This window comes from Delphinapterus leucas, chromosome 12 (genome assembly GCF_059928025.1).
Source record: "Delphinapterus leucas isolate spDelLeu-1000000601 "Yukka" chromosome 12, BTC_Dleu_Yukka2, whole genome shotgun sequence".
Classification (NCBI taxonomy): Eukaryota; Metazoa; Chordata; class Mammalia; order Artiodactyla; family Monodontidae; genus Delphinapterus; species Delphinapterus leucas.
Window position 1 is genome coordinate 38566744 of NC_143140.1, and position 13262 is coordinate 38580005.

The window sequence follows — 13262 nt, forward strand, 5'->3', positions numbered from 1 at the left end:
CCCGCAGCGGTCACTCTTTGTTAACCTCGAAAACATAGCGCCCCCTTCCGGGGACACTTGCTCAGCTCTGCCTCACCCTGCTAGTCCTGTTGTTTCGTTCCCTCCCCAGGACCTTTAGGGTAAAGTGGCGGAGACGTCCCGTTTCCATCCTGCTGCCCCTTTTTCTCAACCACAAGATGGCCTCCCGACAGGACTTACGCAATTCAGTTCTTCGAATGGAATACTTTGATTCCATGGTGTTTTAATATGAACGACGTTCAGGTATCAAAAGTATCGATTTCCAGGCTAGAAGCTACAAAGAAAACAAAACTGTTCCGAAGATACATTGGAAAATAAATGTTGGAAATAAATATTGGAAAGTGCCTTTCTAGAGTAACATGAAACTTTTGCGCACCAAGTATCTAAATTGTTTCATTGGGAATTGTGCAAAAGAAAGAGCAAATAACAGTAGAAATAAAATATTACGAATACATCTAGATGGATAAAGAAGATAAAGATAGACGTGAGAATAGATCCTGTTTGCATGAAATCCAGTCTTCTTGAAGAAACACTTGAAACCCAGATTCTCCTGCATCAGCGTTAGAACAAAGTCCTCAATAGCTAAAGATTCGCTGGTCCTCAAATCCAAGTGGCCCACAAAATACAACTTCATCTTGGGAGAAACGATAACTAATTACACCTCTACCAACACAATAATGTGAGGGCATAGTATTACTGGAGGCAAAAAGAAAATTTGGTTCCTTTGACCCTTTCCATAATTTCACAAAAAAAGCGCACACACACACACACACACACACAAAAGGATGACACAACAGTCTAGTGCGATTTTTATTTATTTTGGGGTATTTTTGGCCAGCCCTGCGGTTTGTGGGATCTTAGTTCCCCCAACAGGTATTGAACCTGGACCCAGGGCAGTGAAAGGACGGAGTCCTAACCACTGGACCGCCAGGAAATTCCCTAGTATGGTTTTTTAAATCACTTTATGGAACAAAAACTAGGAGATTTACCACATATTATCAGTGGTCGTCTCTGATTTTGCTCTGTGATCATTTTCCAAGTTTTTGCCCAGGGCCTGATTTTCAAGTTTCTCTGAGAAACATTCTAATCAGAGAAACATTCTATCTTCCTTGTGAAACCTGATTGCCCTAGAGAAACTTTCATATGTTCCTACTTTCTATAATCATCTTGTATTTGTTTGCTTGTTTCCCTAGTAAAGTTGAAGCAGTTTTCTGGTAGTTTTTTGTTTTTTGTTTTTCCCATCTCTGTTCTCCAGCTGGCCAGCGTACTGCTTAGCATACAGAAAGTTCTCCATTTGTCGAATGAGAGAATTATTAAATAACTCACGTTTGTTCCTTCTGCCAGTTTAATGAGGCACTCTCAGCAATCACTGTTTGCCAGACCAGGAAATGAGTTTTACAGTCCCATAGTTCCCTTTCCCTCATTACTTTCACCTAGGATTTCCCTGTAACTGTAGGATTCGAAGGAGACATCATCAGGCACTTGTATTTCAACACCAGACTTTCTCACAATGTATTTTTGTATTAAAGTGTCTATTTGAGCAGCTATTGTGTACACGAGCTGCTGCAGTCCAGTCATTCTGCACCTTGATTAGAAAGTGCAGTAACAGTTGCCATCTTGCCAGTCTTAGCAATCTGCTGTCTATGACTAACAATCAGGGCGCTTCGTAAGTTAAATTTTTTATTAACTTGCCCTCGTTGCAGAGTGTTTGAAGGGGAGGATATATTCAAGTTAGTACTTTGCATTATTATGAAAACAAGTTATCCTTAAGGTAAAGTGGAAAAAGGTTAAATGAGATGTGGAAAAGAAACAGAATTAAATATTCCTACTTCTTGAGATCTGAACCTTTAAGGTGTTATTATGTTCCATATCACATCCATCTTAAAATTTAAGAATAAAAATTATTTAATGGTAACTAGACTTGTGGTAGTGATCACTTTGTAGTGTATACAGATGTTGAATTATAATGCTGTATATATGAAACTTATATAATAAAAAGTTATTTAAAGCTATGGTATATACATACAATCAAATATTATTCAGCCTTAAAAAGGAATGAAATTCTGATACATGCTACAACATGGATGAGCCTTGAAAAGATTACGCTAAGTGAAACAAGACAGACACAAAAGGACAAGTGTTGTATAATTTCACTTATATGAGGTCCCTAGAATAGGCAAATTCATAGAGACAGATAGCAGTTGCTGGGGGTTGGAGGAAGAGAGGAATAGGGAGTTATTATTTAATGGGCACAGAATTTCTGTTGGGGATGAGGACAGGGTTCTAGAGATGGTGATATTTGTACAACATTGTGAATGTACTTAGTGCCACTGAATTGTACACCTAAAAGCGGTTAAAACGGTAAATTTTATGTTACATCTACTTTACCACAGTAGAACTACAATGGAGGATTAAAAAGTATATAAAGCTAATACGCTACAAGCAAATTATTAAAAATTACAACTGTTTTAATTCTTAAATAATAATTCTTAAGACAACTGTTTAAATTCTTAATAAATTACAACTCTTTTAATTCTTACTTAAGCATCTCCTAGAAAGTAGTGAGAATATGTATCATAATGAAATATGAGAACATACAATAATAATTCAGTTATTTAACAATGGACCATGTAAACTATTATATATAGAATGGATAAACAAGATCCTACTGTATAGAACAGGGAACCTATATTCAATATCCTGTAATAAACCATAATGAAAAAGAATTTACACAAATATATAACTGAATCACTTTGCTGTACAGCAGAAAATAAGACAACACTGTAAATCAACTATACTTCAGTAAACTAAATTAAGAAAAAAACCCAAAAAAACAATGGACCAAACTGGGCTTTATGCATGTAATGACCATTTAGACCAGATTGGAGAAAGTAAGGTACACCTACTATGTTCACTGACTGGCATATTCTTACTTAAAAATCTTTTGTGATTCAAACTACTGTTTCTATACTTAAGTCACTTGTATGATGTAGTAGACATTATTAGTATTCACCAATATCTGATTCTCCACTGACTTACAGCACACAGAAGGTTTAAGCCTCCTTAAAGTTTAGGTAGTACTCAGTGAATTACTTCTGGCCGATGGGCTGTGGGTTAAGTGATGACAGTTATTTCTGGACCTAAGCTTACAAGAACTGTAAGCATTGTCACATCAACCAAGAAGTCTACAGGCAGATAAAGGGGCAGCTACAGGTTGGTATATTCTCTGTCAGCCACGATCACCCAGTTGCCTTATGGGAAACAGTGGCCAGAAAGAGCCCCAAATCAGCGAAAGACTTTGCAATGACCACAAAATAAGTTGCTGAGATTCTGGAGACATTTGTTAATAAAGCACAAGCCTAATTTAGCCTGACACATATAGATATTGGTAACAGGAGTTGGGTGCTGCTCAAAGAACTGAAAATATGTGGCATTAGCTTAGAGGTTGGTTGGTATACATAGGAAACTAATATTGGAGGCTAGAAACAGGGACATCACATTATGCAACGGTAAAAAATTTAATATAACTGTCACCCCCAATAACCTGAGAGGCAGAAAATGTACCTACTGACTTTTGAGCTAGGGGAAGAAGTTGAAAAATAAGTGTGTGTTGGGTACTATTGGATGTATTTGGCACGGTATTATGAGAAAGAGTGGAGCTCAGAGAGGAATGGTTGATTTGTAGAAGCTGACGCGAGGGAATAGAGGCAAGCAAAATTTGAGCCTCACGTTTGTGTTTTTCAACTCCAAGCAGTAGGAGATAAACTTGAGAAAGCCTTTAAATGACAAAGGATCATTAAAACTCAGCCTTGCAGCAAAGATTGTAACTAAGGGTGTAAACATCATAGTTATTTTGGAAATTTTCAGTGGGTTAATTAAGGATGTAATTAAGGTAACCTTAATTTTTTTCTCACTTGGAAAAAAAAATAAAACTAAGGATGGAAATGTGGTTAAGAGGATGGCTCTCCCATCAAAGCTAATAGACAGAAGGTACCTGCCATAAGGTCAGGAGAGAGGTAGGGAGGTAGGAAATCAAAGAAATACAATCAACCCAAGAACTAGTTGTCTCAAAAAAAATGGTACGGTTACTGGCATATAAATCTGACCGTCAACAAAGAGGGCTACTAAGCTTTTAAGAGTGGTACTGGAAAAGAAACCATAAGCCTTGGCTAACAGAAATTGTGACTATTCCAAACTTTAAACAAACAAACAAACAACTTCAGCCCCCAATTATCTAGGAAACAGATTGAAACAAAGCTGTGCAACTTCCAAGGATGGCATATTCCTCAACAGCCATTCAGATGTAGCCAAGGAGGATAATTAAAAAAAAAAAAAGATTCTTCCAAGGGGTGAAGTCTGGAGTCACAGAGAACCGTGGAGAAGGGAATTCTTAGGGAATAGAGGAAAGGTCTAACAATGAACATTCCCCATGCCCAGGGTAAGAGATTGACAATATCTCCATTCTTCTTCCCCTTTCTGAATTAGAATGTTGATTGTGGTTATAGTTCCACTGGTTTCACCACTGTACAGTAAGTTTGTGGAAAACAGAACATAGTCTTTCAGCTCCTGGGTCTCCAGACCAGTGGGAGCAACACCCAGACCTGACATAGCACTTCCAAAGAGCCTGGTTCTGGAATGGTGGATGGTCCTTTGGGGCTGTTTCTCTTGAAAAGGGAGTCACTGTGTTCCACGTGTAGAAAGAAGAGCTGAGTATTTGGTGACCAGAGGGTAGACTGTGAGAGACCTCTAGTCCATTCTCCTTTTCTTCTGAGCCCTGGGAGACTTACTCTTTCCTACCCATCTTTCCTTGCAATTAGGCAGGGCCAATGTGACTATTTCTGGCCACTGGGTTGTGCGCAACGCATCCAAGATGAAGAATTTCATTGCTGATGCAAGACCTTTAGTGTTCTCCTGCCCTGCCAGTGAAGAGGCCTGGCATTAAAATGATAGAGCCAGAAGACAATCAGCCAGAGGATTAGACTCACCAGTTGGAAAACAGTTGCTTTTGCAGATTGACCAGACTCACAGTGATTTTGGGTGAGGAAGAAATAAACTTTTGTTGTGCTAAGCCACTGGGATGTGAAGTTATTTGTTACTGCAGCATAACCCAGCCTATTCTAATACATATGGGAATGCAAACATTTTAGATATTTCTGCCTGAGTGCAACTTAAAAAAAATGTATGAAAATGGCTTCAGGGGGTCTGTGAGCCTCTGAAATTACATACAAAAATCTGGGGCATATATTTTTCTAAGAAGATGTAAGTGCCAAGATTTCCCTTCCCAGCCTCTCTATTGCCATTAGCAGGAGTGAGGAGAGGGCCCCAGAATTAAAACCCTCCACTTCCTCCAACACTCATAGCTTCTCTTTGGGACTATCAGGACTAATATCATACACCTTTTATCCCTAGAACATCCTTCATCCCATGGACCTTAATTTCCATATGGCTCTGTGGGTAATGTTGCTTGATTTTTCTCCATATCATTTACCATTTGAAATATCTTTTCTTTAATCTTCACTTCTTAGAATGTCTATTTCCTCACTTCTTAGAGAGATTTCTATCTCCCATGGTCAGTGCTGTATCCCCAATGCCTACCACACAGCAGATCTTCGATAAATATGAAAGATGGTCTATAACATTCATTATAATCTCAAAGAGCTTCATAACCTAAAAAAGGTTAAATACAGAAAGGTAGACAAAATGTTTCCTAATGAATTATCCTGCCTAAAATACTCAAAGAAACATCTGAAAGGATGAAGACTCACCCTTGGCAGACACTGAAATCTGAATGAAAGAGGCCCATGAGATATTTTATTTGGAGATGATAAACTTCTGAAATAGGAAGGATATTTTGAATATAGCTAAGTAAGTAAATACAGTGTTTGTACACAAAATATTCTGTCAATAATGTGCATTGAAAAAAACTCCAGGACCAATCTTGAAACATAAAGTAAATATGAATTTAATATTTTATGCATGTTTATACAGTAACATCAAAATAATGCTCCATAAGTTACATAGCTATTTTCCAAAAACACTGCAAAAAAAAGATAAAATGGTAGGAATGATATATAATCAATTATTACTCAAAATTAAAAAATATAGTCATCTATCTTTTAAATAGGTTTGAATTGATGGATTTCTACATGAACCAGAACATTTTAAATATCTAAAAATAGTCTTTCTTAATGCAGCAGATAATATATAAAGAATCACTTTTATTGCACATATCTGGTTTAGGCTTATTTTTTCAGGTAGCACGCAGACAAATTATGAGTATGAATTTAATAAAAGTAGGCAAGATACTATTTTATACCTCAAAAATTAGATGAAGGTTATATATTTCACAGCTTAATCCTCAGGAAATTTTATTCAGGTATCATACAAAATCATTGACTAAAGTCAAACATGCGAACTAAGAGCTCTTAAATACGTATCATAGTAAAATAGTTTTGTTGGCACATTTACAATAAGAAAACAGGTATCAACTGCTCTTAGAACTGACACCACTCTCCCTGGCCACTCAAAAAGGTGGCCTTCACATCAGTTTTAAAAACATTAAATGACAAAATCTTAAATATAAACATACATTTGGTTATGTCAAAAATATTCACATAATTGGCATATAGTCAAAAATGTATCATTTTAAACATGGAAAAACTAGGGGAACCCGAGGTTAGATATAAACCAGTTTCTAAATAAAGCTAGTTAAACTGCTGTTTTACTTCTTAAATTCATTTCGCCAAACACTATAGTAGTTTTTTTGAGGATCTGTAAACATTCTCACTGATTTGTACTGTTTCCTGAGGTCATCTGGAAGCCACTGTTACTAAAGTAGCTCACAATTTAGTACCCCTGCAAATGTGCTTTGGAAATATTCAAAATAAAAACAAAAATTTAAATGTAGATCCATGTGTAACTTAACATACTTTCTCTATTACAAAAGCTATCTTTAGGAAAGTCTTAGATCTCAAAATCAAATTTATTCCATTACCAGCAGACCTGGACAAGCAAAGCATTCATAAACTTTAGGCCATAAAAAAACAGATTTCAGAATTAACTCATTTAACACTGTGGAAATGAAAATAAAAGTATCTTATTACTTCTAGAATAATGTCTAAAACTTACATAGGCCTCTTCATTTTAAAACATGTTAAAACAGTGTCAGCCCAGGGCCTGACCCTTAGTAGATGTTCAATAAATATATACTTAATGAATAAATGTAAAGTTAAGCATAAAAACTACTGTGGTATTTGAGTACTGAGGTAATGTTCTGAAGCTACAATGTACCACTCACTTAATGAAAAATCAGTCTTAACTGGTATTCAGAATAAAGCTTAAAAGATCTCCTAATTTGATAAATTTAGCACTAGTTCATTTCCTGGCATCCAATGAAAAGAGGAACTAGGCACTTTCCTTGATTCTTGCCCTCACTTATCACTTACCATCTCTACTTAACTCTGTAAGGGATAAGCCAAGAGGCAACAGAAAAGAATGGTCTTGTTTCTTTCCCTCCTTTCTTGCTTCCTTTCCCTCTTTCTTCCTTTCCCTCTTTCTTTCTTTCTTTTCTTTCTTTCTCTCTCTCTCTCTTTCATCTATCCATCTATCAATGAAATAAGAAGCAGGTGACCATCCAATGAAAAGTGCATGCCTCTTAATGGTATCTTTTCTAGGAGAAAAATGAGACAATTTAATATTTACATTTGGGGGAGGGGATGGTAATTGTCATTACCAAGACGGTTGACTTGAATAAAGAGGATTAACTAATAGTTTTCAAAAAATTTCACTGCTCTGGTACTGAAGTCTTCAATGTTAACACATTACAATTAAACAGAAAACACTTTAAACACTGTTTACCTTTTACATGACACAACCTGAGTTTACAGGTTAACTTATAAAGATACATTTCTCCATCATTTCACTGTTAAAAATCAAGAAAACCACTATTATTGAAATTTCAACAGCTTGAAAATACAATTTATGCAATGACATTTTTAAGCTCTGAATTTCGTACATTATTACCATCTTTAACACTAATCACAATTCCATTCATCCATATATCAAAAGGCGGCACTGGTAACCTTGATAATATTACATATACTTAAATATTAAGAAGGGTGAGAGTCTTCATGAAATATTTCCACACATTAACTACAGCCATTATTCTTATCCTTCCTTAACAAGAGGAGAATGAACTAGGACCAGGCACTTACCCAGCATCTGCCTGTACTATCATTCGTTAGCCCTAATGATTAGGATGCTTGAACCATGCAGTTATGTGTTTTGATTTAATAACGTAACACCAAAGTAGTCATTTTTTAAAAATTTAAGCCTAAGTAATGGTAACATTTTCATGCCAAGTTTTGACAGCTTAATAATTTGTTTTCTAGGGGGGAAAAACTACCATATGTTTGCTATTAATTATTTTAAAAGAAAATCCAAAATGCCAACTTTATGCTCCATTAAAATAAAAACTAAACCTATTTGAACTTACGGATGATGCTTGCTGAAGATAAAAGGTGATCTCAAAACCCCAAAACTATGATTAATATTTACTGATCTATAGAACTAGAAAATGTATTACATTTTCCTATTAAGCATAATAAGAATAGAATTCTCTATCATTTACAAATATGATTTGGTAATTTACATTTCAAAGGTATCCTATGGTCCCATATGGATTAACAACTTCTATTTACCAATTCTGCATGTAACAATTATCTATAAATATATTTTGACTGGCTAATCACTTGCAAATTATCCTCAACTCCATCATGAATAGGCTGCAAATAATATGATGATAAAATATTTCGGTATTTTTCCAGTTCTCAAAACCTCAAAGCAATAAGCTAACCAGTATATTATTTGTAAATCCATATTACTGAAGCTACAGTGGTACCTTTTTATATGGTTGAATCATACAAAATATGACAAGGTCAGTATGCCAATTGTGTAAGTATATGTTATAGCAATGTGTCCCACACAGCAGTGTAATATACCACTGGATAGCCCTGAGATGATTTTTAGTGAAGTGCTACATGAATGAGCAATTTTTCTTTAGTTATATATTTATTTTAATGTTTATTAGAAAAAAATGTAACTAGCACATAAAATGTAGAATATGCTCAAAATAAGACTATGGCTTAAAAAGGCTAAAAAAAAAGCTTAAAAATAATAAGTAAACAATGGCATAAGAGATATATATACATATATATATGAAAACAGAAAGGTGGTATTGACTCACATTTGGGAAACACTGTTTTAAAGGAATGATTTGACTTAGCCAGCATCATTTCTGAATGCTTGTAGTAATAAGCCACATTATAAAGGAGTTTCCTCTACTACTGTAAATTCTGTGTTTTTTTTTGCCAGGACAAATATGTTTTTAAAAACATGTGTTTACATTTATTTTAAGAATATAATTTTGAAAGCATTTAGTAAATTTAATTTACTTTAAAAGGATTCACCAAAATGGTAAACATGTCCAGGAGCATTTGAGGGACATGCCATTCCTACAGAAAAGACTACAAAGACACATTGCATATAATGGTTGTTGCTGCAGCATTTAAATAAAAGTGATCTAAATAATCATTACCATTAACAATTAACAAATAATTATAATATTCTTTCATAAAAAAGAAGGTACGCTTGTGCGCTAAGTGCTCTTGATTCTGGAACCACCTGCACGTAAGTGTCACTAACATGGACCCACTGGCCTGCTGACTCACTATCAGGTTCTTTCAAACCTAACAAAACAAAAAGAAATATAATTTTACAATAAGTATGTTCTGACTTTACATTAAAGACAACACATTTATCACAAACTCTAATGCTAGACTTTATTGCATAAGGCTGTTTCTTCTTGGGCTAAACATCTTCCAAAATGAACTCTTTCAAAGTGTTAATATTAGTATCATTTACTTTAAATATCTAGTGAAGTATTAGATAGTCTTATGAATATTTATTTATTCAAGGAAAAGGGCATCTGCACTAAAAGAGAAGGAAGAAATTACACAGTTAGTTCGCTGAAGCAAATTTTCAACTCCAACTCTAGTCTGAGGACCTGGTATGTCTTTAAAAACTATTGGTATTGTTAAATAAAATGCTATTCCACTGCAATACACGATGACTTAACACCTTGAAAAACTGGGTGTCACTTCACATGACCTGAAGGGTACAGTTTTATGATATTTAAGATTATCTAGGTACTCTTAAAGGTTTTCCTCACTTAAAGGGAATCCACTTGAAGTATCCATGAAAGAACTTACCTCTTCCAGAAAAGGAAGAATGAATTCATTTGTTTTTAAGAGTAAAATAAACTTAGGATGGCATACCAGGTACATTTTTCTTTCCAGTGATATGTTCCAGTAATTTCCTGGACGGTGTTCTCACTTTCACGTAAGCAGTGTAGTGGCCTCCTCTCATTGAGCCACTATGTTCCACTACGCCATAGAGACCATAGAGAACTTTATCTCCCACACTTACATTCTTTTAGACAAAGAAAAAAACCTCAAATTAATTAGTAATATTTAGTGAACTCTTATTATAAGGAAAATTAAGCCAAATGCAAGTCCTACTTAAAATAAGAGCAATGCATATTAAAACTACACCGGCATATGTTCCCACCTGTATTAGACCAGCAAAATGAAAAAGCTTGACAACATTCTCTGTTGGCTGGGCTGTAGGGAAAAGAATGCTCTCATATGGGAACGCAAAGGGGTACACCCCTATTCAGGGACATTTCACGTTATCTAGCTAAGTTACACAGGTATTACTCTTGGATTTATCGATCCTTTTTCTAGGATTCTATCTCACAGGAACATGAGCAATATGTAAAAAGACATGTACCATACTAGTGATTGCAGGATTATTTGTAATATCAAAAAACTGGAGTAGACTCAAATGTCCATAAACTGGGGACTGGTTGAATAAACTATAATGCATCCATACAATAGAGTACTATGCTATTTGAAAAATGGAGGGCAGACTATCTCTAAATACTGCTATGAAATAATCTCCAGGATACAATGTTAAGAATAAGGTAGAAAAAAGGATACATATTGTAAGCTATAATTATTAAAGAGGCGAGATGCAGATATATATACCTATTTGTTTACATTTAAAAAAATAATAAATGAATAAACAATAATTTGAAAAAATGGTTATCTATAAAGGGAGGAAAGAAACAGGTAGAACAGACATGGAGAAAAACTACACTTGTTTGAATTTACGTTGTTTTATACATTTGACTTTGGAACTACATAAATATTTTATGTAATTATTAAAAAATTTTTAATTTAAGTAACAATCCCTAAAAATGAAAATTTTAAAATTAAGCAAATGAATATCCAGTTGGTGGCATAATCACTCAGAGAGCAACCACGAGGGTCATGTCAAAAGAACCCAGGAGCCAACTTGAAGTGGCTCTCAGTAGCCCACAATAGACCCATTAGACTAACGTATTAGACTACGAATTAAAAGAAAAGTGCAGTAAATTGAAATATTATTAATGTGTTTAAATCCATGAATTCATAATGATAAATTAACTGATCATAGTTTGAGGATGACAGTGAATTAATTCATTATTCTGAAAACTGGTTTAAAAGGGGGACGGGGAGAGAACTGAGCATTTACCCTGTCTTTTCTATAAGAACTATACCATAAGATAACTAAATAGATGAAAGGAATTTCTCTTTATATAGAAGTATTCTAGCAAATAAATGAAGAAATAATAACAGGATTACCATTCTGTAATTCTCAATGAACTCATTGAGCAACGCTGGTTGCTAATATCACAGAAAGGTAACTGGCATTTATGTGCCACCTGATGAAAGAACAGAACACTCCCTATGAAATAGCCTTACCGGGAGTGGGAGGAATATCAAACCTGAAACTGTTCAAGCCTCTCTTGATCCAACTACCTATCTGTAGGAAATAAAGAGGATAGAGGAATAATCATCAAAATCTAAACTACAGGAAACTACCAGAAAGATGATCCAGTTTCTTCAACAAATAAATTGCAAGGGGCAGAGATGCGAAAGGGACACTGTATATTAAAAGGGACTAATAGATATTTTTCAATCATGATGTGTAGTCCTTACTTTGACACTAATTCATTTTGAAAATTTCATTTATTAGACAACTGGAAATACACTAGATGATATGAAAAAAATTGTTAATTTTTTTAGTGTGAAAGTGGTATTGTGGTTACGTTTAAAAAGGTGGGGGTGATTCTTATCTTTTAGAGACACGTATAGGAAAAGATCTATGAATGAAATGATGTCTGATACCTGCTTCAAAATAACATAAGAGAAAAAAAAATAATATAAGAGGAGGAAGTAGATGAGCATGTGCATGGGGCAGGACTGGCCATATATCTAAGGTTTGGAGGCAAGGTGATGTGTGCTTGAGGTTCACTGTACTGTTCTGTCTACTTTGGTGTATGTTGGAAATTCTCCATAATAGGTACTTCTAAAAAATATGTTTCTGTAAGTTTAATACAGAGCTTGCTAGATATTTTGTTTACCATACTATCAAATTCTGTGAATACTGAATGTGAATAATTGACAGATAGTGCTAGTATTCCATAGCAGACGAATTGGATTCACCGACAAATTGCATTTAAGATATTTCGCTTTGATTGATCAATGTATTGAAAGTATTAAGTTCAGTAAGTTTATGTACCACAAATCCTAGACTGCTAACCAGTAATTGTGAGCAGGACAACATGTTAGTTACCCTAGAACTGTGCAGTTCCCTCACGGAAAGCAAAGTCATCAATTTCACCTACAGAGTTCTTACATACAAGTACGAGCAATTATAAACCAATTTGCTTTCTATATCTAAGTATTAAAGTATTAGTAATTGTAAAGTATCATACTCAGTTCACAAGTACACTATTCTCAGTAGTGTACATGAAATGGCATGAAAAACAATGCACTAGTATATCGATTTACAAAAGATAAAGAACTCTTCAACTGCTAAAACTACTGTCAATTAAGCACAACATTCACAAGGAACAGGAGAGGGCACAAAATCTGCTTACTTCTCTCAGCAGCTATCTGATTCTAGTAGCATTTACAAGCAGCTCTGATCTTCATGAACATCGTGCCTCACTCATGCTTTATGCATCTTTTCAACTTATTCTATCTCCCAAAAGACAAAAGTGATAGTGTGTTAAATGTTGGATGGAAGGAAGAAAGGGAGGGAAGGAGGGGGAGAGAGAGAGAAGGTGGGAGGGAGAG

General features: G+C 34.9%; 1 protein-coding gene across 5 annotated transcripts in view; it reads right to left on the bottom strand.

The window, feature by feature from the left end:
* Positions 1–5964: 5964 nt before the first annotated feature.
* Positions 5965–13262, bottom strand: part of USP45 (ubiquitin specific peptidase 45) — a 64170-nt gene continuing 56872 nt past the window's right edge. For 4 of the 5 annotated variants that reach the window (XM_022553185.2, XM_089921884.1, XM_089921883.1 and 1 more), the window contains 2 exons: positions 10353–10506; positions 5965–9764 (listed from right to left, as the gene is read on the bottom strand). In XM_022553185.2, the coding sequence (XP_022408893.1) occupies positions 9634–9764; positions 10353–10506 (285 nt within the window). In that variant the 3' untranslated portion in view covers positions 5965–9633. The remainder of the gene's footprint in view (positions 9765–10352; positions 10507–13262) is intronic. The other variant, XM_089921885.1, reaches the window with a different exon arrangement.